General features: G+C 40.4%; 1 protein-coding gene and 1 pseudogene across 1 annotated transcript; both read left to right on the top strand.

Moving 5' to 3' along the window:
* Positions 1-11137: 11137 nt before the first annotated feature.
* LOC144461749 (uncharacterized) lies at positions 11138-12224 on the top strand (annotated as a pseudogene).
* Positions 12225-14344: 2120 nt separating this feature from the next.
* On the top strand, positions 14345-23609 carry LOC117257350 (synaptoporin-like). Its single transcript, XM_033627503.2, has 5 exons — positions 14345-14433; positions 14967-15091; positions 20187-20385; positions 20530-20721; positions 20808-23609. The coding sequence occupies exons 1-5, from the start codon at positions 14410-14412 to the stop codon at positions 21156-21158; spliced, it is 891 nt and encodes a 296-aa protein (XP_033483394.1). The 5' UTR covers positions 14345-14409; the 3' UTR covers positions 21159-23609.
* Positions 23610-25744: the final 2135 nt, after the last annotated feature.

Here is a 25744-nt window from a genome sequence, read left to right as displayed (position 1 = left end):
TGGAGAAGCCGCTATGGAAGCTAAAGCAATGTACTGCTGTGGGTGGGGACAACATATTTTAGCCACCTTAAAAAAATCAGCAGCAGCAGTAGCTCAGTCAGTTAGGAACTGGGGGGGGGGGGGGGGGGGGGGGGGGGGGGGGGATGGGGGGTGCCAGCTCAAGTCCCCATTGGGACCAAATATGGAGTGTGGGCTGGTAGCTGGAGAGGTGACAGTTTGCCTACTGGGCACTGCAGAGGTGCCCTTGAGCAAGGCACAAAACCTCCAACTGCTCAGGGTGCCTGTCCCCTCAATCTGAAACGTTACTATTCTCACAGTTTGTCTATTGTTTGTAATATTTATGATTATTTTGTTTACCTAAACAATCAATATCCCTGTTATTACTGTTTGTTTGGTCACCAGTTACTTGAATGCACCATCATCCATCACTGGGACTTCTTACAGCTGTCAAGCCATTGTCTGGTGGCGGCTTAGTAGATGTGACATATCGTCCACTGGAGGACTGTGGGTCAGAATAGCCAAAAAAGTATGCTGGCTTGCATATTGTAAAAATAAAACCAGATGTAATGGACCATACTGGTATTTTTGGCATACCTCATTTTGCATACTATGGATTGGGACATACTGCATTTTTCTGGCATACTATGGTAGTATGGGTATTGGAACACACAGTATTCTTCTTCTTTGTCTTCTTCTTCACACTTTAAGTGTATGCTATATTTAGAATATTTTCAGTGCTTTACCTTACTGCCAGACAGCAATTTCTGACTGGGAACTGAAGCTGTTATGTCGCTCTCTCAAAGCCTCCAGACTCCATTGACAAAAACAATAATATTACCTCACTGAACACAGGAGCTGCTGGTCCCCCACTGCTTTGTTTGAGCATCTTTGATGAATCTGAGTTGACCCTTTAAACCACCAAAGTCACACAATAACATAAACAAAGTAACTGATCGAGGCAGCAGGGGACTAGCAGCTCCTGTGTTCAGCGAGGTACAATTGTACAATTACTGTTTTTGTCAATGGGGTCTGGTTGCTTTGAAGAAAGCATAGATAAGTTTCACTTTTAGTTTAGTTCCCAGTTGGAAATTGCTGTCTGCAGCAAGGACAAGTGTTAAAATATTCTCAATATAGCGTCCACTTAAACTGATATTGATTTTTTAGGTGGCTGAAACACATTTTGTTGCTGTCCCCACCCACTGCAGTACACTGCTTAGCATCTATGGCAGTACTCCTGCCTGCTTCTCAAAGCTCAATTCACACTGACAGCCATCTACTATATGTAATACACTGACAATGGTTAAGTGCCTTGTACAACCCCATCTCAATAAATCCAAACTATTCCCTTAATTTAGGAACAGGCAATATATGGGTTCAATATAACCCAAAATTATCTTAAAATAGATTTTGACACAGGGACCATCAGAGGTCAGATCAAACCTTTACGACGTCATTCTTTACGATGACTGTCACTCCAGTGGAAACCATTTCAGATTTTTGATTGATTGGTTGCGTTTATTTTCTCTCCAAACTCATTTTCTCTCAGCACTCATGTCACCCCAGGCTTCGACCCTTTCGCTGCGTTCACCTCCCCCACCAACATAGTACTTACAGTACCAGTGCAGCCATGACAGCCTTTATACTGAACTCAGCATGCACAGAGGATGAGCAGGCCTGCCTGACTCTGAGATTAAATTGAATCTGACAGCTGGACTGACTAGCTGCTACTCCAGATGTTCCTTGCGCGTCTGACCAGCAAATTCCCTGCAGGTAACCATGCTTTCAAGGACTCCTCATCTCCGGTTTTGCTCTAGTGGATCTCCTGTTGCCCTGACTTGGCATTTAGTGCTTCTTTAGTTCTTACTCACACTGCTCGCCCTTGTGGATAGTCAGCATGAGGTTTCCCCCGTGTTTCCTATAGTCCTCAGCTCGTTAGGTCCTCAACAGGCCACAGCCAATTTCTGATGGGTGAGACCCCTCGGTTTTCTGCCACTGCACATTCTTGGGATCCCTCAGAGAGGTCTAGCACTAACCTCGGCAACAGAACTCTCCAAACCTTTTAAACATTAATAATTGACTGATGTTCTCTGCCCCGCTCCTCTACTTCAACTAGAGTGTGTACACATTAAATGTTGATGTTCTTCAGGGTAGCACAACACAAAGGCCAGTGTGGAGAAAAATACAAGTTTCCTCATGCAACAACAACAGCTGGATTTTTGTTTGTGTTTTAGGGGGAGTTAATGCCTTCATCTTGTGGTAGATTTCCACTGTCAGAGTAATGCTCATGAAGCTTAGAAAACAGTCCCACCACAGTGTCTAGTTAGTTCCACTTTTTCATCTCCCCATGCTTTCTCAACTGCTGTTCTCAAGGGCAATAATGAATTTGTAACTTAGCTTTTCAAACAACATTGACGAGTTGTCCTTAAACCTGCAATAACAGATTTTATGGACACTTAACTGAGCAGTGTGTGGGATTTAGTGGCATCTAGCGGTGAGGCTGCAGATTGCAACGAACTGAATACCCCTTCCCTCACCCCTCCTTTTTCAAGCGTATAGTAGAACCTAACCTGGCCCCTTGGGTTACATAAAAATGCAAAAGGCCCTCTCTAGAGCCAGTGTTTGTTTTGTCCATTCTGGGCTACTGTAGAAACACGGTGGTGCAACATGGTGGGCCCTATGGAAGAGGACCCACTCCCCATGTAGATATGCAGGACTCATTCCAAATGAACAAAAATACAACAATTCTTAGTTTCAGGTGATTAAACCTGAATAAAAACATAATCCTTTAAAGGTCTAGTGCGCAGGATTTAGTGGCATTTAGCAGTAGGGTTGCAGAACTGAAACTCCTGCCATGTGCCAAGCATGTAGGAGGACTTTGATGGCTTATGTGAAACTGCAAAAATGCAGTTGGCTTTATCTATGGCTAGTGTTTGGTTTGTCTGCTCTGGGCTACTGTAGAACAACATGGCTGACTCCATGGGAGAGGACCCGCTCTGTATGTAGATATAAACGGCTCATTCTAAGGTAACAACACAACGATTCTTAGTTTCAGGTGATTATAAACCAATGAAAACATTATGAATATCATATACCATGCCAATAAATCCCCCTAATTCTACACACAGGTCCTTTAACAATAGTAATTATACTTGCCTTTGAAAAAAGCTGTTTGTAGTGATGAACCCAAAGAGAATTATCACCTGACTCTGTGGTGCATTTTAGCGTATTAAAGCTCAGTATTTTGGCAACTTTACCTTTTGGTTCACTCACTTCTCACATGATTGTTGTATTCACTCACTTTAAAAACAGACTGCGCTCCACCTGCCCAGACCAAAATGGCAAACAGACAATGTTAGCAACTAGCTGGTGAAAATAGTGGAGCCTGTAGCAGTTGAAGAGCCAGATGTTTCTTTAAGGAGTTGAAGTGGATCAAAACATTTGTTTGTTCATTGTTCAATTTGTTTGGTGGACACAATAAAGACTCCAAATGAATGCTAATGTTGCTCTGTATCTGATGTCTGTGTAAATAAGCAAGTGTTCGCCATATCATCTTAAAAGTGGTGATATATATGGCTGATATCAGGACAGCATTGTTGGAGAAATGCAGCGCCCACCCTGCAGTTACACCCTTAGCTCTGTCAGCACTGTTCCTGTAGGTTAGCGCTATTTATAGAGTTAGCCAGTTCAGCTACCTCCATGTTGAAAACCATGTCCAGACAACCCATACCAGGGGCGTAAAAATAAACCGTGCAAGAAGTGTAGTTGCACTGGGGCCCATAGTCCACCCAACAATGTGTTGAGTGGAAACGGCATCTTGCAAGTGATTCAGATAGCCACCTCAGAGTTATGCCTCTGTTCAAAGAACTAATGATAAATTTCAAAATGGTGCCATTTCTGTCCTCAAAAAGGCAAACCTATCTCCACCATGGTATTCTTTTTTTTTTTTTTTTAAATTTAAAAATCAATCTAACAAAATTCGATATCAACATATTCTCATAGAACCATGTGTATGATATCCTACTAAAAATGCATGCACAACAGTTCGTATGATGTCCTTTGAATTAGCACCCCACAAATGACGTCCTTAATGTACAGTTCCATAATTAACGTAAAGCTACATAGGTTAGGTTTACTGAAGTTACTGAGGTTAGGTTTAGAAAAAGAAACATGAGGAGGACATTCCTTAAAATGACTCAGAGTTCATGCAAAATTTACACGTTTTTTTGTGACCCATCCACTACCCTTGTGTACTACTGTCAGTGCACTGGTCATGTGATTGCAGCCTTTTTGAAAAATGTGAGATATGCACAAATTTGGGTGCATTAGTTTCCGTAGGGCAACATACGAACAGTTTGGGCTAACAGCCTGTATATGACTACAAAAGCTATAAACTATTTATAAAACTATTCCTTTAAATTAATAATTTCTTATTGTCTCTGGTATTTTCTCATATACAGATATGCAGTGATGATTGCTCGTCTTCTTGTCGTTGTCCAATGTCAGATCTTAATTTAATCATGTGATGAGAGTATATACGATAGCTGCATATGTGTATGCTTCATAACAAGTAACTAGTGTGCACTGGAGCCTGTCGTTAACTACCTTACGCCACTGACTCATCCGCACACAGATTCACATAGAGCCCCTTTAACCCTTTGAAACTTGAGCAAATTGGCTTGATGTCTCTCAAAAACCTGGGAAGAAAGCAATGAGCAGCGAAAGAAGAAGTGACCCCAAACATTTGCAAGAAATTAGTAAAAGGAGAAAATTCAAAACTTGAAAATTAGTTAACAAAACAAACAAACAAGGACATGGCCTGAAAAAGTGCTCAAAAGTCTAATAACCCTGTAACATAAAATTTTAAATATGTAATAATAATAATTATAAACACAGTTTTTCTCTAGCTTTTTTCTTTTTTCCCTATTTAAAAAAAAATCTAAATCTAGTATTTGGCAATTTTTGGGATATTTTTTACCAAGTTGCTTTTTGCCTTTTTTCCCCATGTCTTTGACAGAAAACGCATTGATTTGCGCAGGGTTCAAAGGTTAAAATACTTGCGAAAGGAGTCACAAAACAGCATAAGAAAAGTGATGTCGCTCCACGTTTCAAAGGATTAAAGCCCCTTCACATGACCACTTCAAGGCAATTTGATCACTTACGGTATATTCACAATATCAACAAATCTGTTGAATAAACAAAGAACCTAGTCAAGGTTTCCTGTTGAATAGGTTTGACCTAGAAAAATATGTGTATACTATACTAGCTATTACTACACTGGGTTTGTAGCTATGATCAGCGGAGATGAGATGAATCATTTGAACTTCCCTTGACCCTACCCTCAAAATTAATTATTAATTGAAGTCATATTCTAAGAGGAACTGCCTGACTTTATCGTCACACCTAATGATAGTCTCACTATCATCTAAACAGCCTTTTTTTCTCGTTAATTTTGTCTCTAAGAAATTAAAAACTAAAAAAAAATACAAAACCTTGCTTGAGGGAAAACATGAAATCATGAAGCCCACACAAAACAGAGCCAATAAACACGCAGCAGAGTTGTGTTTTGTGCCTTAATGTGCGTGTGTCCCTTGCACGCTGTCATGTGGGTGTCTTTGGAGAGCTGACACAGACAGCATATGTAAAGCACACAGTGACAAACCAGACAGTGCAGCACAGCTGAAACATCACAGAATAACTGCATGATAATATATTCATGACTTCCCTCCCCAGCTCTCTTCATGTATAAGTCTGTCTTTCCTTTCCATACAGTGTATGTAGAGAGCATGATTATTTTATTCTGTATATATTCTTTAAGAGAGAGTGAGAGAGAGTGAGGGAGGCATGCGTGAAATGTGATTGTTTTTGCAGAGACAGATTTATCGTGTGCACTTGTATCATCTGTATTCCTCTTTTTAGACTTTAGCTTAGTGTTTAGTCAGCAGTCATAAGCTCTGGGTTCAACCGCATTTTAAAAGCAGTTTGAAAAAGGGTTTGTCAGAGACACACACACACACACACATGCACACACAGAGGCTCAGAGCTTCTCTGGAGTTAGCTGAGGAGCTCTTTGAAATATTTAAATGCTGGGAGCGTTTTTAATGTGAGATTGATGGAATAGGGTCAGTGTCAGCATTGCAGCTACTATAGCCGTCTCACACCCAGCAAATACTGTAAGATGACGCCCAACGCTCACCAAGAATGTGTGTATATCCTGGGTGACTGGCATTTTAAGATACGCCTTGTACCAGATGTTTTTCCTTTTTTCAATGTGAAATTGACTGGATATATGGATTGCAGAGGAGTGAAATGTTTAACAGTTAAAAGAGGAGATGGGTGGTAATTGGCTTTTAGGAGTTAGGAGAAGCCTGTTTTTTTAAGGAAATTATCAATCTGTGCAAATCCTTTTACATAACTAACACAGCCTCTTATCGTTTTGTTTTTTTCCTAATGCAGAAATAGAAAATGGAATTCTGATATTTCCATGCTCCCTCTTTGCAGTAATCCTGCGGTGAACTGGAGGAGGCATCCCAGCAGGTCCATAAGAAAACATTTAGTCTTTTGTTTCTGTTTTGCATTTTCACTTGACATCCCTTTACATTCTTATTGTGCACGATTTTTTTTTTTCCTTGAAGAATATTTTTCCTTTTCTCTATTTAACAGCAGAAAATACAGACGGACAAACAGTATGTTTACTTTCAGAGATGATTTCCATAGTTTAAGGTTCATTTTTATAATTTCAGGCTACACTGGAATGATTTTTTTTAACAACGATATACTGCACACACTCAGGCTTAATTAGGATTTGAAGTGGGCTTGAGTCTTTGCATGTTCTAGATTAGCCCCAGACCGAAGATGATCCTCTGTAGGAAGAAAAAAAAAACACTATATCAACTCGTTGGACAGCACATTTCCAGGTGGAGGCCTTGTGAAAACCACCAGATTTATGCTTGTCTCTTCCTCTCACAGTTTTCAGGGTAGAGAGGAGAGATGATGCCAGAAAAAGATTCATTAATAATGCAGCGAGAGGCTGGAGCCTCACCACTTTAACATGACGAAAAAACCCTATAGCTGTTGAACAGCGCAGTCCTTCATCGAGTTGGATATGCAGTTTATCCAATCAGTGCACACAGCAGTGGAAGAGGTGAGGTGTATTTAGCTTATTGCACATGCAGGAGATACAGTCGTCTACTGGATTTTGGGGGAGAGGAGAAAGATCAAATGCAGTGAGAAAGTAGGAAGAGCTCATCACTGCAGCGTCAGAGATTTACCTCTCAATCAGTGCAGCTAAGTACTGCTCTCTGCTGGCTGAAGACGCACAGAGCAGGTAAAGTCATTTGGTTTGTTGTGTTTAAATAACCAAGGCTACAAACAAAGCGAATATTTGACTACATCACTAATGAGATTATGGTCTTAACTGGAAGCAGATGAGAAAAATTGCAGTTCAAAGATGTATTTTTTAAATGAAACATAATTTTTTTTCTTATTTAAAGGGTTACTTAATACATGACAAACAGACGCTGTGTTCTAGAGTTGTCAATCATAAGAAATTACTAATACTCAATAGTGATGTGTTTGAACAATGAACAGGTGATTATATAAAGAGTATAGAATGCACGTTACATCATCAGAAGGAGGTAGGGAGGCTACAGTACCATTTGTCTCCCATCTCTTCTTTTAAAATCATTGTCAGGGATGCAACAAATCAATATTTTGTTCAGGTAAGAGTACTATACTTTAAAGAAAAGCTACTCAAATAAAGTAAAAGTACTAATGTAAAATCTACTTAGACAAAAGTCAAAAGTAGGTTAATTTAAAATGTAATCCAGTAACGTTTACTCAGATTACATTTTTAAATAATGAGGATTATTTTATAAAAAACTATTGTCAGCTGGTATGGACTCCTACCCCTCCCCTATCCTGAGTAGAATATGTGGTTATGTATAATGAATGAATAATGATACACACAATACTATGTTTCACAGTAAGTTACAATAGTCAATGGGTGTGTTATTGTACTCACCTGTCTGAGGTCATTCTAGGAGTCTTGAATGCCACAAAGTCCTCACAACTTCTCTCCTTGTTTATTCTCAAAACATAATATAATCAGGCTTCTCTGTCTGACTGCCACTCCTGAAGGTTTTCAAACATGTTGAGCTGAATGCAGTTACATCAGGGATTACTGTAAAAAGCAGCAGAAAGACCTCACGCACCTCACTGAAGGCAAAAGCTCTGACGCAAATGTAGAAGTCACTGCTAGAGGATCCATCATGAGCATATTAGCATTTAGCATTAACATAGATGCAACATTTTTCTCTCTTGTTTTTTTTCTTTTGGATGGATTTCTTTAACCTTAATTTATTTAGGGACACAGTGAAAGGAAGCCTCTGTTTTGCAGGAATGCCCTAATCACATTCACACAGTTACACATATACACATATTGAAGCTGCCTGGTACGACTACAGTCTCATCTGAGAACCACTGAGCAGCTCCACTGGAGCGGCTGGGGTTAAGGGCCTTGTTCAAGGTCACCTCAGTGGTGCTAATGCTGCTTTGTCACTTCCCCCACTGAGATTTATCCTGACGGCCCAAGAACTGAACCAAAGACCTCCCAGCCACAAGCTAACTTCTCTAACCTTTAGGCTCTTCATTTGCCGAGACACGGTAATACTTATTACCATACTCTTCATGACATCATCCCTTATTTTATGCAATATTGTGCTTTTTTTGTACTGTTCACTAATTGCTGCAAACAAGAGTGAGACTGGAGGTATTGTGTGAAGAAAACTGGATTCACAAACATATAAACTAACTGCCAGTTTTGTTAAAGTGTCCCTAATTCCAGTAAGAATCAGAATAGCAGTGAGAACATTATGAATTGATATTAGGGGACCTTGACCACCAAGCAGCTGTGGGATGTAACAAAGTATAATTCCTAAGTACTGTACTTAAAGGGACATTGCGTAACATTTTCAGTTGTTTATTGGCGAAAATTGATGTCTGCATTCATAAATATGTCATCACTGGTGTACTATTACCTCCACCAATAATGTGACTTATTCTCGTAAAAGGAGAATTTCGGATTTGTTTGTACATTGTGCGGGTAAGTCGTCTGTGGGGTTCCATTACGTTTCGCCATCTTGAGAATACACCCGCCAGCAAGGGACATACAGCACCGCCTTCGGCGTTTTCGTTGAGAGCCAGGCCAGCACTGCGTGACTGAGGAGCCGAAGGAGAGGAGCAAGAGGCGATTCGCTACTACCCTGGCAAATTTGAAACAAAGTCCCACTCTTTGAGCATAATGCAGGATCATGCATATGCAGCATCATGGGAGATGGAATCCTTGTCGCCAAGAAAGCACAAAAGAGAATAGAAAAGGCAGCGTGACTGGCGAATTAAAAAAACTAAGGCCCACATCGGGGTAGCCTTTCCCAGGTAGAGAGAGCTGCTGAGGGAGAATAGTAATGCAATCACAGGCCAGCGCCGCTGTTGGCTGTTAGCCGCTGTTAGCGGCCAGTCGCTAACAGCCTCATCCCTCTCCTCGCATCACTGCGCCGCTGTTAGCTGTTAGCTGTTAGCCGCTGTTAGCCGCCAGTCGCTAACAGCCTCATCCCTCTCCTCGCATCACTGTGCCGCTGTTAGCCGCTGTTAGCGCTGGCCTGTGATTATATTACCTTTCTCCTTCGGCAGCTCTCTCCACCTGAGAAAGGCAACCCCAATGCTGACCCTTGTTTTTTTAATTCGCCGGTCACGCTGCCTTTTTGATTCCCTTTTGCACTTTCTTGGCGACGAGGATTCCGTCTCCCGAGATGCTGCATAATACATGATCCTGCATTATGCTCAAAGAGTGGGACTTTGTTATGCGGCAGTAGTGCCGCTGGCCACTAACAGCTGTTAGTGGCGCAGTAATGCGAGGAGAGAGATGAGGTGTGTGAGGTTGAGCCACTTGTCAGTTGTCAAAGGACAAGACGTGATTGGTTTGTTTCAATTTACATCCACCCCAACAGTCCTACGTTGTAAACACAGCCAGCATGGTGAGGAGGGGGTTTGTCAACTCGCGTCGAATACTCCATGTAGTATCGGATGACATGGTTTCATCAGTGTTATCATAGCTTTTTGGTACACAGCGGCTACAGTTGTTGCAATATGTGTTTGAAACAGTGAGGCGCTAGAGTGTGCCATCTGTTTGAATACAATATATGATTTCAACGTTAGATGGGAGAAATTCCTACACACTGTGGCTTTAAGTACAATTTTGAGGCACTTGAACTTCCTTGAGTATTTCCATTTTATGTTACTTTGTACTTCTACTCTACTGTATTTTACAGCTTTAGTAACTAGTTACTCTGCAGATTTACTGTAGCTTACGGCATATACAAAATAGAAATATTTTAAAACTAGCTTTAGGTTTGATTATATGTGCAAAGGGACTGAATATAGTTTGGTTTCTTTCAGCTGAGAACTGCAAAAAAACGACCTTTCTATCTTTGACAAAATGGACAGAGGAGTTTTCATGTCTTCATTTGTCCTCTGCATAAACCTCTATTTTTACCCCAGTCTAATGTTCTTGTCAGCCTTCGACGTGTGAAATGAGTTTTAAAATACTCCACATGACTTCTGCCTTTACTCTCCAGCATTGGGTATCTATCACTTTCAGAACTGATTACTAAACGTTACGTTAAGTCTGGCATCTTTCTGCCTTTCAAATCCCTTCACCTCATATGAACCAAAAAGCAGCCAGTGATCCTTTTGGGCACTGGCTGACTGAAAATGTCATCAGTCATTTTGCCATTAACATCAAAAACTTGCCCGAGGGAATTAGTCGATCAAAGTCACTTCACTTTTTTTCAGTGAATTTTCTTAAGTCATTGTTATTCTTTTTTTTTAAATCCATAATTGGCTGCTACCCCTGTAGCTGTATTACATTCAAGCTTGAAATACCACAAGGCAGCATTGCAGATGTTCAGGTCAGCTATAAATACTTTGGGGTCCTGCAGGCAAATGGGAACCATAAGGAGTACGCAAGGAAGTCAGCCACAGCCAAATACCTACACAGAGTAAAGCAGGTCCTGAAAAGTCGGCTGAACGGAAAGAGCAAAGACCGAGCCATCGACACGTACGCCCTGCCAGTCCTCAGATACCCCGCTGGTAAGCTGGCCAAAAGAGGAGATAGAGGCCACTGATATCAAAACAAGGAAGCTTCTCACAATGCATGGAGGATTTCGTCACAAGTGCAGCACCCTGAGACTGTACACTAAGCGGAACGAAGTGGGCCGAGGATTGATGAGAGTCAGAGCCACTGTCCAGGATGAAACAACCAAGATCCAGGGTCAGGAAGATGGCCTCCGAAGATGAACTGCTAAGTGAATACCTCAGGGTGCAGAAAACCCTAGAATGAAGAAGAGGAGGTCGAACCATCATGGAAGGACAAGCCCCTGCATGGCATGTACTACCCACAGATTGAAGAAGTGGCTGAAATCAGGAAGTCCTAAGGCTGGACTGAAAGACAGCACAGAAGCACTAATCATGGCAGCACAGGAACAGGCACTTAGTACAAGATCAATGGAAGCAGGGGTCTACCACACCAGACAGGACTCTAGGTGTAGGCTGTGCAGAGATGCTCTGCTGTGACAATTCAGCACATAATAGCAGGGTGTAAGATGCAGGCAGGAAGAGCGTACATGGAACGCCTTAACCAAGTGGCTGGCGTAGTGTACAGGAGCATCTGCACTGAGTATGGGCTGGAAGTCCCAAGGTCAGAATGGAAAACTCCTCCTAAGGTGGCTGAGAATGACAGAGCTAAGATCCTGAGGGACTTCCAGATCCAGACTGACAAACTGGTGATGGCTAACCAACCGGACATCATGTTGATGGACAAACAACAGAAGAAGGCAGTGGTGATAGATGTAGCAATCCCGAGTGTCAGCAACATCAGGAAGAAGGAACACAAGAAGCTGGAAAAATACCAAAGGCTGAAAGAGGAGCCAGAAAAGATGTGGGGAGTAAAGGCAACAGTGGTGCCAGTGGGAACTGGAGCACTCGGGGCTGTGACCTCCAAACTGGGAGAGTGGCTCCAGCAGATTCAGGTGCAACATTTGAGGTCTCTGTCCAGAAGAGTGCGGTCCTAGGAACAGCCAAGATACTGCGCAGAACCCTCAATTTTCCAGGACTCTGGTAGAGGACCCAAGCTCCAGGAATGTTTAAGCTTGAGGTGTTTAATATTATAGTCTGTTTTGTAAGTAGGACATCACTCTAAAATTTAGAATTTTTGAGATATTTGTCAATTACATTTCTTTTACTCGAGAGCCCCTCCATCAAAATAAATAAATAAACAATCTGAATATTTGTTATCCCTGAACACAGAGTGAACGTTAATTATTTCTTCAATGCACAAAATCAGACCAGGCTGAGACATCACATGATATATTCCTTATCTAAAATCCAGGTTGTGGTGCAGTACATTATTAAATTCACTCAGTGATGTGCACAGACCTAAAATCATCCTTACTTAGAAATAAATCTGCAGTGCACATCTGTCACCAAAAGAGGTCAGCAGAATCTTTTTTATTACAATGCAAATGGTCCAATCATCAGTGTCTCAATAAAAAAAGGAAATGTAATTAAAGTATCCACAATGATTACAGTGCAGACAGCACATAATCTACAGTATATTCTATTTTATGTTAGTGACCATTAATTATTATTTCAACTACAATGTTACATGTTGATTTGTAGAAGAGACATCATGTTAAAAATTGTATCTGTATAATATGAAATCATTTGATTTTACTTCATGCAGGGCTGGCCCAATAATTTATGGGACCCTATAACTTGCCTGATCCTGAAACATCCTTGATACCTATACCACTATAATATCTCAACACAAGCTGTGCAAAGTTTGAAACACTTCAGTCTGATTATTCATCAGACCTTGGTATGATAAATAAGTCTCAAGCATGTTTATTGTGGGCTCTTAGTGATGTAATGTAAATGTACATATTGTGTGAGGTGGAGCATGTCTTCAAGCAATGACATAGTTAGCCAAGTTTTACAGTATTACAAGTTCCCTTCATGATTTCATAAAATAGACTCAAGTTAATTCATGTTGAAGGAACCAATATTAAAAAAAACAACAACAACTTAAAGCTGCTGATGGAGGCTTTTAAAGAAGGTAATACTTCTTTTTTGTGCAGGGAAACTATAAATAATATATATTATATTTTTCTTGGTTTGCACAGTTCGGAATACAGTTCAGTTACCATGGCAACAGAAGTAGGGTGTAATCAGTGTTTATCAAATAAATATGATTAATTACCTCACGTTATCATACACGCATGACACCATACATGAATTCAGAAAGAAAGAAAATTCATGAAACTCTCTGAATATAATAACTGAATTTTCTACATTGTCAAACCGAAAACCCTGCAAAAATGAACAAAGAAAAAAATCTGTTATATTTTAAGAAAAGAAATAAATAAATGGATAAGCATAAACAAAGATATAAGTTAAAGACAAAGGTGACAATGCCATTTCTGCAACTCTAATTCAGTAGGTATCATATAAACCATTGTACGTGCATTTCCTTAAGATATCATACAAACCACTGTATGAGGAAATGTTGCATACTGACATAGTTTTCAATCAGCTACAACAGAATTCTTGAAACATAGCTCTGGCTTTTATTTTTGGTGTGCCACTCCAAGATTTTCAGTGGTCCGATCTGGCCACTCCCATGAAAAATTACAAGGGGCGCCACTGAACAACAGGAGGAAGGAAGTAACACCCAATCCTTTGATTAATTAGAAAAAATAAAACTACAAAATATGGACAGTTTTCTCTTTGGCGATGAAATGCTGAAGCAGATATTTACATCACATGTCGTCTTGTTATTTTCTTTTTATACTTTGTAGCGTACATCATTGCACATTCCTCATGTTTTTATTGTAGTTTTCTTTAATTCTGTTTTAAGGTATTTTGCTTTTTGCAATGCTTTCTTTTATGTTCAATCATTTTCTATTTTTATGTTTATGTTACGCAAGCAAACTGCTTGTGAAAACCTACAGGGCAATAAACTGGATTCTGATTCTGGCATATTTCTGATGGGGCTTTATTTAGAAAAAAAAAAAACATTTCAAAGCAATGTCTTTATGGTCACACAGTAACAGTAACAAACCATCTATTCACTCACATTCTCTCAATCATAGTACAGTTTATTGCAGTGCTTATGAACAAATATAGAGGTACAGTAAAATCTCAGACTCCACCCTGGGGAGGATATCTCCTGTCAGCCCTCCCCTCCACTGGCAGAGCCACTCTCCTTTTTTTTCCTGTCCTTATCAGTGGCGTTTCAACCCAGATGACAAAAGCTGCCGACACTGTGGAGTGGGACTTGAGATCTGTGGTTTTTAAATGTGTATGGTTATATTTGCTCCGGTAAGTTTCATTTCACTAATCTTTATTTCTCCTTCTACTTAAAGCATAGTTACATTGTATGAATGAAAATATCAAATGTGATGGTGATGTTTTTGATTTACTGATTGTTGAAATGTCTCTCAGGTTTAATATCAGTGCAGTTTGTTGATGTGCAACGTACTTAAAAGTAAAGAGAAATCAGTTTAAAGTAGTTACCACAGAGTAAATCTCGTATTCTTTACATGAATATTCTGTGTAAGAACTATAAAGGTAAAATGAGACTTCAGACTTCAAATTGAATGTGACTGTACTGCTGTGGCCACCCTCCAGCGCACAGTGAGCAGCTCCGTCAGTTGTCTTCCGACTTTTAAATTATTCAGGTTTTGTTTTCAACCCAATTATAAATCTTAATAATCAGTCCGGTAATTTATTGATGTGTATACATAATGCAGTGAGCTGCACTCACAGACATGATACTGGATCAATCAAAGGTATGAATTATCAACAGATGGGGATCCTTTTATGACTTTTTTTGTTTTGTTTTGTTTTCATAGATTTTTGCCATCTGTGCTTTTGCAACATGTGGAGGATACTATGGTCATCTCCAGGTTAAAGTGGACTGTGCCGACAGGAGGCAGAGTAACCTCAGCATCAACATTGATTTTGGCTATCCATTCAGGTAAAGTTATTGTTTGTGCTTTTCTTTGCACGCGATCAACTTGTGAATACCTAAAGAACAATATCAACTGTCATATAATTTTGATTTTATGACATTTAATTTAATCCTCGACAATTCCTCTTTTTACATATTTAGATAATTATAATTATATAATTATAAACGTGGATTAACAGACTAATTTACAAAGATGCTTTGGACTAACTAGACATGACCAGACAATCATCTCTGCACATTTTAGGAAACTGATCAGCCAGACAAAAAAAAAAGAAGCTTTAAAAGCTGCACAGTTCATCATGTTGTCAGGCTCAGCAGAGAGGAGCTGCTCTCTCTTAAAGCTCACCCAATTTAAAATCAGGAAGCTGGACAGCTGAGCAGGAAACCGGACCAATTTAACTCCAAAATGTTCCAGTGCATCATTCGGCAAAACTGTACCTGCAGTCCTATCAATCGAGACTTAACCTCAGGTGGGCTCTTGTGATCTTACAGCACTTTATCGCAACTTGGTGTAGCTGTGGAGTGATCATTGACAAGCTGATGAGCAGAACAGAAGCTGGTGTCTTTCTTTGACCCTGTTTCATTCTGACTTCAGCAGACCTGCGTGTACTCTGGGCGTCCTGGACTTGTGCTAGATAAAACACCACAGAGATGTTTGGAGGATGAGAGAAGAGTGACTCTGTTTGTTAGCCTTGTTGCTATTCTGAGTGAGGAAAGTGCTCATTTATAAACAGCTGTAATAGACTGTCAGCAGTTCCAGTGTGCACAGTAGAAATATAATTCAATCACCCATTAATTCAATGAAACTGCAGCTGGATATTGCTCATTAACTCCATTCAAAAAGTCAGAATACAACACAACAGTAAAATATAAAGACACACTGTTAAACGGAATACCTCAAAGAGCAACAGACCACCGATAACATTCATGTAATCTGGATGATGAATGGTATAGTGTGTCTGTGAATGTGTACTCTCTGGTCTGGTGGTGCAGCCGTGTGGTCGACCACCCCCAAACTCTATGTCTGCCGTGATGGCCAAGTGTCTAATTAACAGCTCAGCTGACTTGACACTAGTGTCTGTGTGTTACTTCAGTGGTGCCCACTCTCATGTATAAATAGCACAGTAACCCAAATTGCTGCCGACAGACCTTTATTATTTTTCAGCTCTTTTGAAATGTTTTGCTATTTCTAACATAATAAACTAGACATTTTAAAAGGAGCCTCGGGAGGCAAAAAATTCTGAAGCTGAAGCATCAGGGCACGAAGGAGCACTGGCCACTGGGCAGCGCCACTGGTGCAGCTGGGGTTAATTAACAGCCTTGTGGGAGGGGCAAGCGCTGCTTTTTCACTTTACCCAGATCTGTCCTGCTGAGTATTGAACATCTGGTCACAACTGACAAACCTTTAAGCCAACACTGGCCTAACTGGGGACAGCTTGTCCAACTGGGAACAAAAGGCGTTTCCTGAATTTGAGAGAAAGCTGATTTTTGGGACAGTGTTAAATTTTAGGGTTAGGTAAAGGTGTGTGTGTGTGTGTGTGTGTGTGTGTGCGTGCGTGCGTGTAGCCTACTACACAGTGTGTGTGTGTGTGTGTGTGTGTGTGTGTGCGTGCGTGTAGCCTACTACACAGTGAGGACCAAAAAACATATTTTAGCAACAGAGTGAGGACATTTTTGCAAAGTTTAGACTTTTCTTTTTCAAAGGCTTGTTTGAGGGTTAAACTTGGTTTTACCGTTCATGTCAATGAATGCGGGTCCTTACAAAAATAGAAGTACAAGAATGTGTGTGTGTGTGTGTGTGCATCTGATGGATAAAATGAAACAATGACTGATGTCTGAAATATTTCCAAATGCGTCTGGCAGCGTTCATTTTATAACAATGATTAAAGCAGCACAGCCAAACCTTTGCATGAAAGGGTGATGTCAGCTTTTTTTAACCTGGACCCTGTTTTCCCAGGTTTTTGTGTCTGAGTGACTGATGTATAACAGTTTTAGAAATTAGTCCAGTATTGAGAGTTGCCTGCAATGTAACCAGATGGGGCAATTGTGCACTGTCACTATATGTCCATTGAAAGTAGCTATTTCTGCCACAGGCAGGCTCAGAATGTGTGAAGTGTCTGAAGTGTCTCTTTACCTTTTGCTTTATCCAGTCTGTTTGTTATTGTGTTTAGGTCTTGTTCTGAAACCTCACAAGATGTGACTTGTTGCAGGAAGACAACGCCGGAAACTGGAGACAGAGGGAGTAGTGTGTATTGTTGGAGTACAGAAAATGTAGTTTAGTGTTATTGAAAAGATTTTTAGTGTTATGGATAATTATTTAGCTGATTTTGACAATGTGGATGAGGCCTTTGAATTCTGTGTCTGCTCATATTTGAGTCAGAGTATATGTCTTGTGAGATTTCAGAATGAGACTACTCTTTGTCTGAGAGTTAGACACAATAACAAACAGCCTGGATTGAGTGAAAGGTAAAGAGACACCTCAGACACATAATAACGATCTGAATCTGTCTGTGGTAAAAATAACCACTTTTAATGGACAGTGACGATGCACAATTGCCCCATTTGGTTATATTGCAAGCATTATGCAGCTGCTGGCTGTAGCAGTCTCTCTCAGTACTTGACCAGTTTCAGAAACTGTTGTCTCCATTAGTTTAATTTTTATTTTTTTTATTTTATATACTTTATTAATCAAGGGGAAATTCAATTTTTTCACTCCGTTGTCATTAACACACAGGTCCTAAATACACACACATGCACAAACAGGACCTATACATGCACAAAGTGGAGAGATGTCAGAGTGAGGGGGCTGCCTTGGTCAGGCGGCCTGAGCAGTTGGGGGGGCCAACTTTCAGAAAAAGAATGCTTGTTTTTTACATTTTGAGTATCAGTGGGTCAGTGCGGCTGTCTTTAACTTTGTGCGGCACTTAGGGATAAAACTGTATGAAAATTTGTATCATGATTATAGTGATCATAAATGTCACGGTGATAAATATTATCATGGTTATCAGTAACATTACAGTATTGTTAAAATGTGCTGACAAGCACTGATACACACACACACACTAAAATTATTTCACCAAGTTTTATATTCATTCATTCATTCATTCATTTTCTGTAACTACTTATCCTGTTAGGGATCGCAGGGGGGCTGGAGCCTATCCCAGCTGACATTGGGCGAGAGGCAGGTACACCCTGGACAGGTCGCCAGACTATCACAGGGCTGACACATAGAGACAGACAACCATTCACACTCACATTCACACCTACGGACAATTTAGAGTCACCAGTTAACCTGCATGTCTTTAGACTGTGGGAGGAAGCTGGAGTACCCAGAGATCACCCACGCTGACATGGGGAAGGCATGCAAACTCCACACAGAAGGATGGAGTTTGCACCCTGGGTTTAAATGGGGAACCCTCTTGCTGTGAGGCGACAATGCTAACCACTGCACAGTTATATGAACGACCACAAATAAAATGAGCAACTCTTTGCATGAACATTAAAAGAATAATCCCTTGTGTATGTAACATATGAAAACCATATCCAATGTGCATGTGTCTGTGTCAGTGCACATGCGGACAAATCAAACGTTTGTCCTCATGTACACTGACTTGGCACCACTGGTTTGTCAGCTGCACGCCCACTCAGTAAACAAGGGACTAACAAAACATGCTGCCCCTGCATCTGAGAGACTGTTGCTAACTTTGGTTGATTCTAGACAGTGAGTTTTTCACAGCGCAGTAATTTGAAACACAGCTTTAATGATCATTAAAATTTGAAATGGCGATACTAACCTCTGGAAACTTCACTGCAATTTATTGTAAAACCGGTCATGTTTCATACCTAACTGAACTGTGCTTTGACTGATTAGTTGCTAAGCATGCAAATGGCAAACTGCCCCTAAGCCATTAGGTTTTGTGCTCAATTTGTTATAGTTCCGTTATAACAAGCATTTAAAAAACTGCATTTGACAAGTTGGGATAAGATTGTAATGCAGACAGCTTGTCACTCGCAAAATTGACCTTTCACTAAGCCCCGCCCCTTTGTGATGGTCTGACAAGATGTTGGAGTAAGCATGGAGCCCACACTGTAACTAACTGCACTCTCTGAAGAAATATTAAAATATTTTTGGAAAAATGAAAGAGTGATTCCAGAGAGAAGCAGACAGAGGGGTCTACAGTCTGTGTTTGAAGGATATATCCAGGATGTCAAACTGACTCAGCAGCAACAACAGGTTAAAAAGACAAAGATAGTTAGAAGCTAAAGCCGAACTATAGGCTACAGATCACAGTGTGAAAGTGAACCACCACATCACTGATGATCGCCACAGAAGACAATGAATATAAAGGGAGACTTCACTGATATTGAACCAGCTGTGTGGCATCACAGTGTGTGCAGATGAACGGTGTTTGGCTTCACCCCCGTGCCGCTGCCAGCACTCGGACCTCCGCCTCTGGACAGGCAGGGATCTCTGGGGGAAGTCAAACAACGTTCATCTGCACACACTGCGATGACACACAGCTGGTTCAATATCACAAAGTTTCCCTGCTTCCCTTCACTGGTTCCTGTACAGCAGGGTCGGTCTTTATTCAGTGTTATAGTCATTAAAAAGCAAAAGCAGCATGTGTATACATTCAGCAGGTTATATCTTCAGTAGCTAGCTAGCTAACCCTACACTTTTCAGGGTTTGGTTTGGGGTTTTGGAACAGGGAAGAAACGTATATCTTTTTCCAACCTCTCCAGGTAACGAGTATTGTCAGACCCTGGTCTGAGCTGGCCTGATACTACGTTATGATTGGCCAGTCTGCGTCCAGGGGTGGGACTTAGCGAAGGGTCAGTTCAAAGAAGTTTAACATAACTGTGGTTTGCAGAAACGTACAATGGCAACATTAATCCCAGCAGCTGGGTTGGTATGCAGCACCAGATAAAGGTTTCTTAGCTGTGTCGATGTTTTTTGAGCTTAAACCTCCCTTTTTAACCACAGGTTTGTTAATGAAATGCTCTCAGAGTGCCAGGGAACAATGGGTATTTAAAGTAAGGTGATTTTAATAACAACCTGTATTTCTTCATTTGCTGTAATCCTCCTCTTTCTGTCTTGTAGATTACAGGAGGTGCATTTCAAAGCTCCTGCGTGTGAGTCAAAGAGGGAGGAGATTCTTTTCCTGGATGGTGACTTTTCCTCAGCTGCTCAGTTTTTCCTGACTGTGGGTGTTTTTGCTTTCCTGTACTCGCTGCTGGCCACCATCGTCTATGTCTTCTACCAGAACAAGTACCTGAAGAACAATAGAGGCCCGCTTGTGGTCAGTGAGTTCATACCTTCGATAAACACTCCTCTGTGTCCACACCTGAATTAGATGCAATAATAGTGTGATAATATTTGTGTTTTTATGACATCAAACATATTAAATTTATTGTGCTTCCTTTCTACTCTTTGTCCTGAGCAGGATTTTGTTGTCACAGTCATCTTCTCCTTCATGTGGCTGGTCAGCAGTTGCTGTTGGGCCAAAGCGCTCTCTGATATCAAGGCGGCCACAAACCCAACACATGTGCTTCTGCTCATCTCAGCCTGCAGAGCTCAGGAGAACAAATGTGCGGCCACCCAGGAGCCTCTCTGGTCACGACTTAATACATCTGCAGTAAGTATTCAGTCAACAAATGAAACACTGAAACATGAAAGCGGATAAAATAAGGCTTTCACTCCTGCTCTCTGTCCTTCCCTCAGGTCTTTGGTTTTGTAAATGTCATCCTCTGGGTAGGGAATATTTGGTTTGTCTTTAAAGAGACAGGCTGGTATAAGACCGGTCAGAGATATCCAACCAGGAGTGCTTCTGGGAAACGTGCCAGTGGAATGCGGCAGCGGCTCTACAGCGAGAGCAGCTTCGAGCAGCCGGAGGAGAGTTTTGGTCCACAGCCCTCCAGACAAAACAGTTTCAATCAGCAGGTCAGCAGACAGAGCAGCATCAACCAGTCACAAGTAAGCTTGAGCTTACCACACGCATATCTCGGCAAGCCGGTGATTTATGAGAATAAAGTTGTTTCTCAAGGGCCGATGATATTTGTCAATGAGATGTGAAGCTGCTGTTAGTGTAATGCTGTACATCGTGAAGGAGATGTGAACATCATTATTACCTTAAAGGAGCTGTAAGCGATACTCAGAGCATTTATACAGCAAACCACTGTTTACTGATATAGTGGAGTAATGACATGCTGAAAGTCACACTCGCTCTGTGTGTGTTGTAATCTGAGCTTCTCAGTTCTTTGTTGTGGTAGCTGGACCAGCTGTGTGTGCATGTTAGTGCATGTGAGTCCTGTGTGTGCACCCCGCTGGCTAGCTAAGTGCTACCGCTCTGCTTTGCCCATATATGGCGGCTAGTGCTGATTTTGGGATGGTGCTATCACAGAAGCACAGCTCCAACCCTGAGGCTCCTTTAAGATAAAATGAAAACACTGATGATATCTTTTTGGCAAGTATGGTGTTCATAATGTGATATGATTTTTTATTATAATTTTTTAATGATGTACTTGGAGTTGAGCATTTCCCCAATGACACACGTTGTGGAAAATGATGATGAAGAAATGATGAAATGTGAAGTCATTACTTAAGGCATTTGTTTGTTTGTTTGGTTGGTTGGTTGTTTTGTTTTTTTACCATTAAACTTCATTTAATAGCCCAGGCTATTATCTGCTTAAATCACTGAACTCAACAGGCCTATATTTGGGACAGGCCTTTAATTCCTTTCACACAAAACTGTTGCTCAGCAAAGACATTTCATTCAAACCAGTATGAATATTACTTGTGTAAAAATTAGGCTCCAGATAATATATCAATTACAAATCATTCATTTCATCTAGCTCCAACAGACAGCTCATCAGAGAGTTACGGCACTCAAGGAATATGAATAACTTGCAGGGTAATCGAGGAATGGACACATAATTTGAGGTAGCCAACAACCCAGTTTTATACGTCTGAAGAACTTCTATAAAAAAAAATGAAGTGCCAGGCAACCAGACCAGGCCTCTAATTGAGACAGTGCTTTATTTGTCAAAATGTGTAGCCACACCGGACTAGTGAAAGGTACTGGGCATTTAATTTAATAATACTACTAATAATAATGATAATTATAATAATAATATTAATAAATAATAAGAAGAAGACGAAGAAGAAGATGTAATATATATGGTCATCTAGAGCCTATAACATAACTGCCAACTTCAGTCTTAGAAAGCGTATAACATAGGGGAGCGCGGGGCACAACATAACGCGGGCTAAATTGTAACGTGGACATTTTATGTAGTAACACAGGGTCGATCCTTTCGTGCTTCTGGCCAGTTGACCACAAACCACCAAACGGTGACCCAGAGACTGGACGTGTTTCAGCTGAGTTCAGTGACAAAGAGTGTTTTCAGCCACTCTCCAACCACTGAATTGGTGAATAATAGAGATTATATTTGCTGTAAGTGTGGTGTAATACAAAACATTCATAATTATCTTATGTTCCTATGTTAAGTAAAGGATTTACAGTATTCAGAGGCTTGTGGTAGCACCTGTTCTGCAGGTATAGGCAGGTAAATTGACCCGTGGTGATGTGCCTTAGTTCTATTAGGTACATGGAAGATAGTGATGATTTTAGATTTTGTGCTCATAAATATTTCCCTGTTTGAATGTCTTATTTATCGTGACCACTACTGGATTGCTCTCAGTGTTTTTGACAAGATATTTTTTCTTTTTAACTCTTCATCTCCACAAACCCATAAAATAAAATGTCAAGTAATAAAAGCCCAGTGATCTAGTTGTTTTAGCATGGTGTTAGGACTTACATGGTGCTGAAACTAATTTCACTTGATTTATCAGTCATATGTTATATTTTCACCTTTTTTGCTGTTTTTGTCAAAAGGTTTTGTTTTTTTTTGTTACACATTATACTCCACATTTTGCCCTATACTATGATTGATGAGAAACATGCAGTACTAGTGTCAGCTCAGAAATATATCTAACCAGTGTGAGTTCTCTCTATAAATATTTAATGTTTGATTGTATCATTTATTCCCTTTGTCATTACTGGTGGATTTCAATGTGACACTCCAATGTTTTTTTTCCTGTCTTTTTAAAAAGAATTTCAAATGGTAATGAATACTGTTTCAGTGGATCTTTGCTACTTTAATTATTTTTTTAATCATTTGTGTGTATTTGCGAGTAAATACATGTTTATTCACGTTTTATTATATGTGTGTTTGAACTAAAGAATTATCTTCTTAAAGAATATGTTGCATACTAAAGTAACTACGACACATAATTTGAAAGTGAAACATGTTAAAGTGCTCATATTGCTCTTATACCTTTATAGTCACAGTCCTCCGCACTATAATTGTCACTCAAATTACACTTTCACAAAGAAATATGATGTTTTTAACGTACAGTTCAAACTGTGTACAGTGATTGTAACGTGTGTGTTTTGTGCTGCAGAATATAATAAGTCTATAAGTTCATGTCAGACATTAAATTTAGTTTGTTGTTTAACGTCAAGTGTGTCTGAAGTGTTGCTCTGGTTTCCAGTAACTGATATCAAAGTGAGTGTATCCATTGTGGAGCGGTTGTTGCCATGGTTTCTCTTATATCAGCCTCTTCATTTCCATGGAAAAGGGAACAGAGCAGAGGAGTGAGGAAATACTGAGAAAGAAATGTGGGAAACCAATACAGGGAATCGGTAATGAGTGCTGACTTTTATGGAGATACCGGCGTAGACATTAAAGCATGTTTGACGCTGTGTGTATCAGGATTATCTCAACTGCAAAGGCTAAAGGGATAATCCCTCAGGGTGTCTGTTTCATCCTCTCTAAGACAGTTAACATGATACTAACTAATCCGCACAGTCTGTGGAGTTCGATATCTGTCGTTGACAGAGTTTGCTTACATGGATGAATTATCTCATCAGCAAAAAAATATGTTGATGATTTAAATTTTGGATGAGTAATGGTAGCCACTTTCACAAATCATTGTTTTATTTTAGGTAAATTCCCAACCCAAACAGCAAAATATAATTTGGCATCGTACGTTTCGCCAAACCACAGATATGTTACATTGGTACGAATCATAGGTATGTTGAACCTTACCTTTCTTTATGTTTCAGTTTTCAGTTAACAGTTTTATGTTGCGCAACGCTTGGGTTATTGTATGGTTAGGTTAAGGCCCCCAAAAAACTTGGTTAGGTTTCATAAAAGACATTTTGTTTGGCTTAAAATACCTAGTTTGTTCACTACAAACATGGCTGGAAATGTACCAACCTCACATTAAAAAATACCTGCTTTTGTTGCTACAAACATGGCTGGAAATGTCCCGATCTGTTGCTAAAAAAATATACGCTTGTGTGGCTACAAACCCAACTGGACAAGTCTGGGCATCTCCTTAAAAAATACCCGCTTTTGTTGGTTGGGATCAGTGGTCTGCTGCAAGTGTCACAACATCCACCATCCCCTCATCCTACTAACGAGAAACTTTGCTTCTGTAGACTACATGTCATCTTTGCTACGCCATACATATGACATGTACAAATGTAACATATCCATAACAATGCCTGGCGTCAAGGGTGAAATTCCTTCTTTTAAAAATCAGCAGGTTCCACCTAACACAAGTGAAGCAGGTATTTTAATTGAATAAAAACTGTGTTCATGACCACTGATTTAAAGGGGCATTCCTCCAATCTTACACATGATGTGCAGTTTACTCGTCATATACTGCACAGCCTGTGAGAACAGTCGTGTAATGTCAAAAGGGTTTATACTCCTATATGAGATTTCTTCCTGTCGACAGTCTGAAGATGTATAGATTGTAAAGCCCTTGTGATTCGGGCAACATGAGTAAAATTCAGCTGACTTCAAAAGTGACAGTAAATTCACTGCCATATTTGTTTTAGTCTCAACATCACCTGCTGTTGCTGTTCAGCAGGTTGACCTGGTTTCTGCAGCAAGCTGATATCAGACAGCTCCAATCACACTGATTTTCTTCTTCTCTGCTTTCACCTTTCAAAAGAGATTGAAATTTCACGCCTGGAAGTGGAACCATAGTGTTGCTGACACATCTAATCGCACACATTTATGTAAATGTCAGCACCAGCACTTACTCCATCCTGGTCCTTGATGTTTTATGGTGCACTTACGTTTCCAAGTTTCCCAAAACCCATATTTTGACCTCCTTTATTACATCATTGTAGTCACTGTGTCTCCAACAACCAAACCTAAAATACTAACAATAATAATATGACAATATCATGATGCTCATACATTATCTAATCAATAAAGCTTATTATGGAAGATATCCGTTGCTTGCCTCACCCAGCAGAGCTAGTGTCGCTCCTGCAGGTCCCTTCACAGTGAACATTAGCCTGGAAAATTATCTGGTGCATCCCCAAGTTTGTTATTAAGACCTCTGTATGCAGCTCCTCTTTTCTGATCCGAGCAATTAGAACAAAAAGAGCCGACCCGAGTCTCAACCAGCCCCCTGACAGAGACACTAAGCACATGCAGGTGTCCACAGCATGCTCTTTGAAGAAAATTACAGTGTATGCACCCACAGCATGACAATTAGGGTCAGGTTATCAGCAGGAAATAAAGGGCTACATCATGTGATAGATGGCCTATCGGGTATGGGAGAAGGGTACATTT

Source organism: Epinephelus lanceolatus, chromosome 1, assembly GCF_041903045.1.
Source record: "Epinephelus lanceolatus isolate andai-2023 chromosome 1, ASM4190304v1, whole genome shotgun sequence".
In the NCBI taxonomy this organism is placed as follows: Eukaryota; Metazoa; Chordata; class Actinopteri; order Perciformes; family Serranidae; genus Epinephelus; species Epinephelus lanceolatus.
This window is presented reverse-complemented; position numbering and strand designations above follow the sequence as displayed.

Bases quoted from the DNA above. Each gene is read 5' to 3' on its own strand.
- LOC117257350 (XM_033627503.2), top strand. From the start codon at position 14,410: ATGTGTATGGTTATATTTGCTCCG. The intron at 15,092-20,186 runs GTAAAGTTATTG...TCTGTCTTGTAG, and splicing joins GATTTTGGCTATCCATTCAG to ATTACAGGAGGTGCATTTCA. The intron at 20,386-20,529 runs GTCAGTGAGTTC...TGTCCTGAGCAG, and splicing joins ACAATAGAGGCCCGCTTGTG to GATTTTGTTGTCACAGTCAT.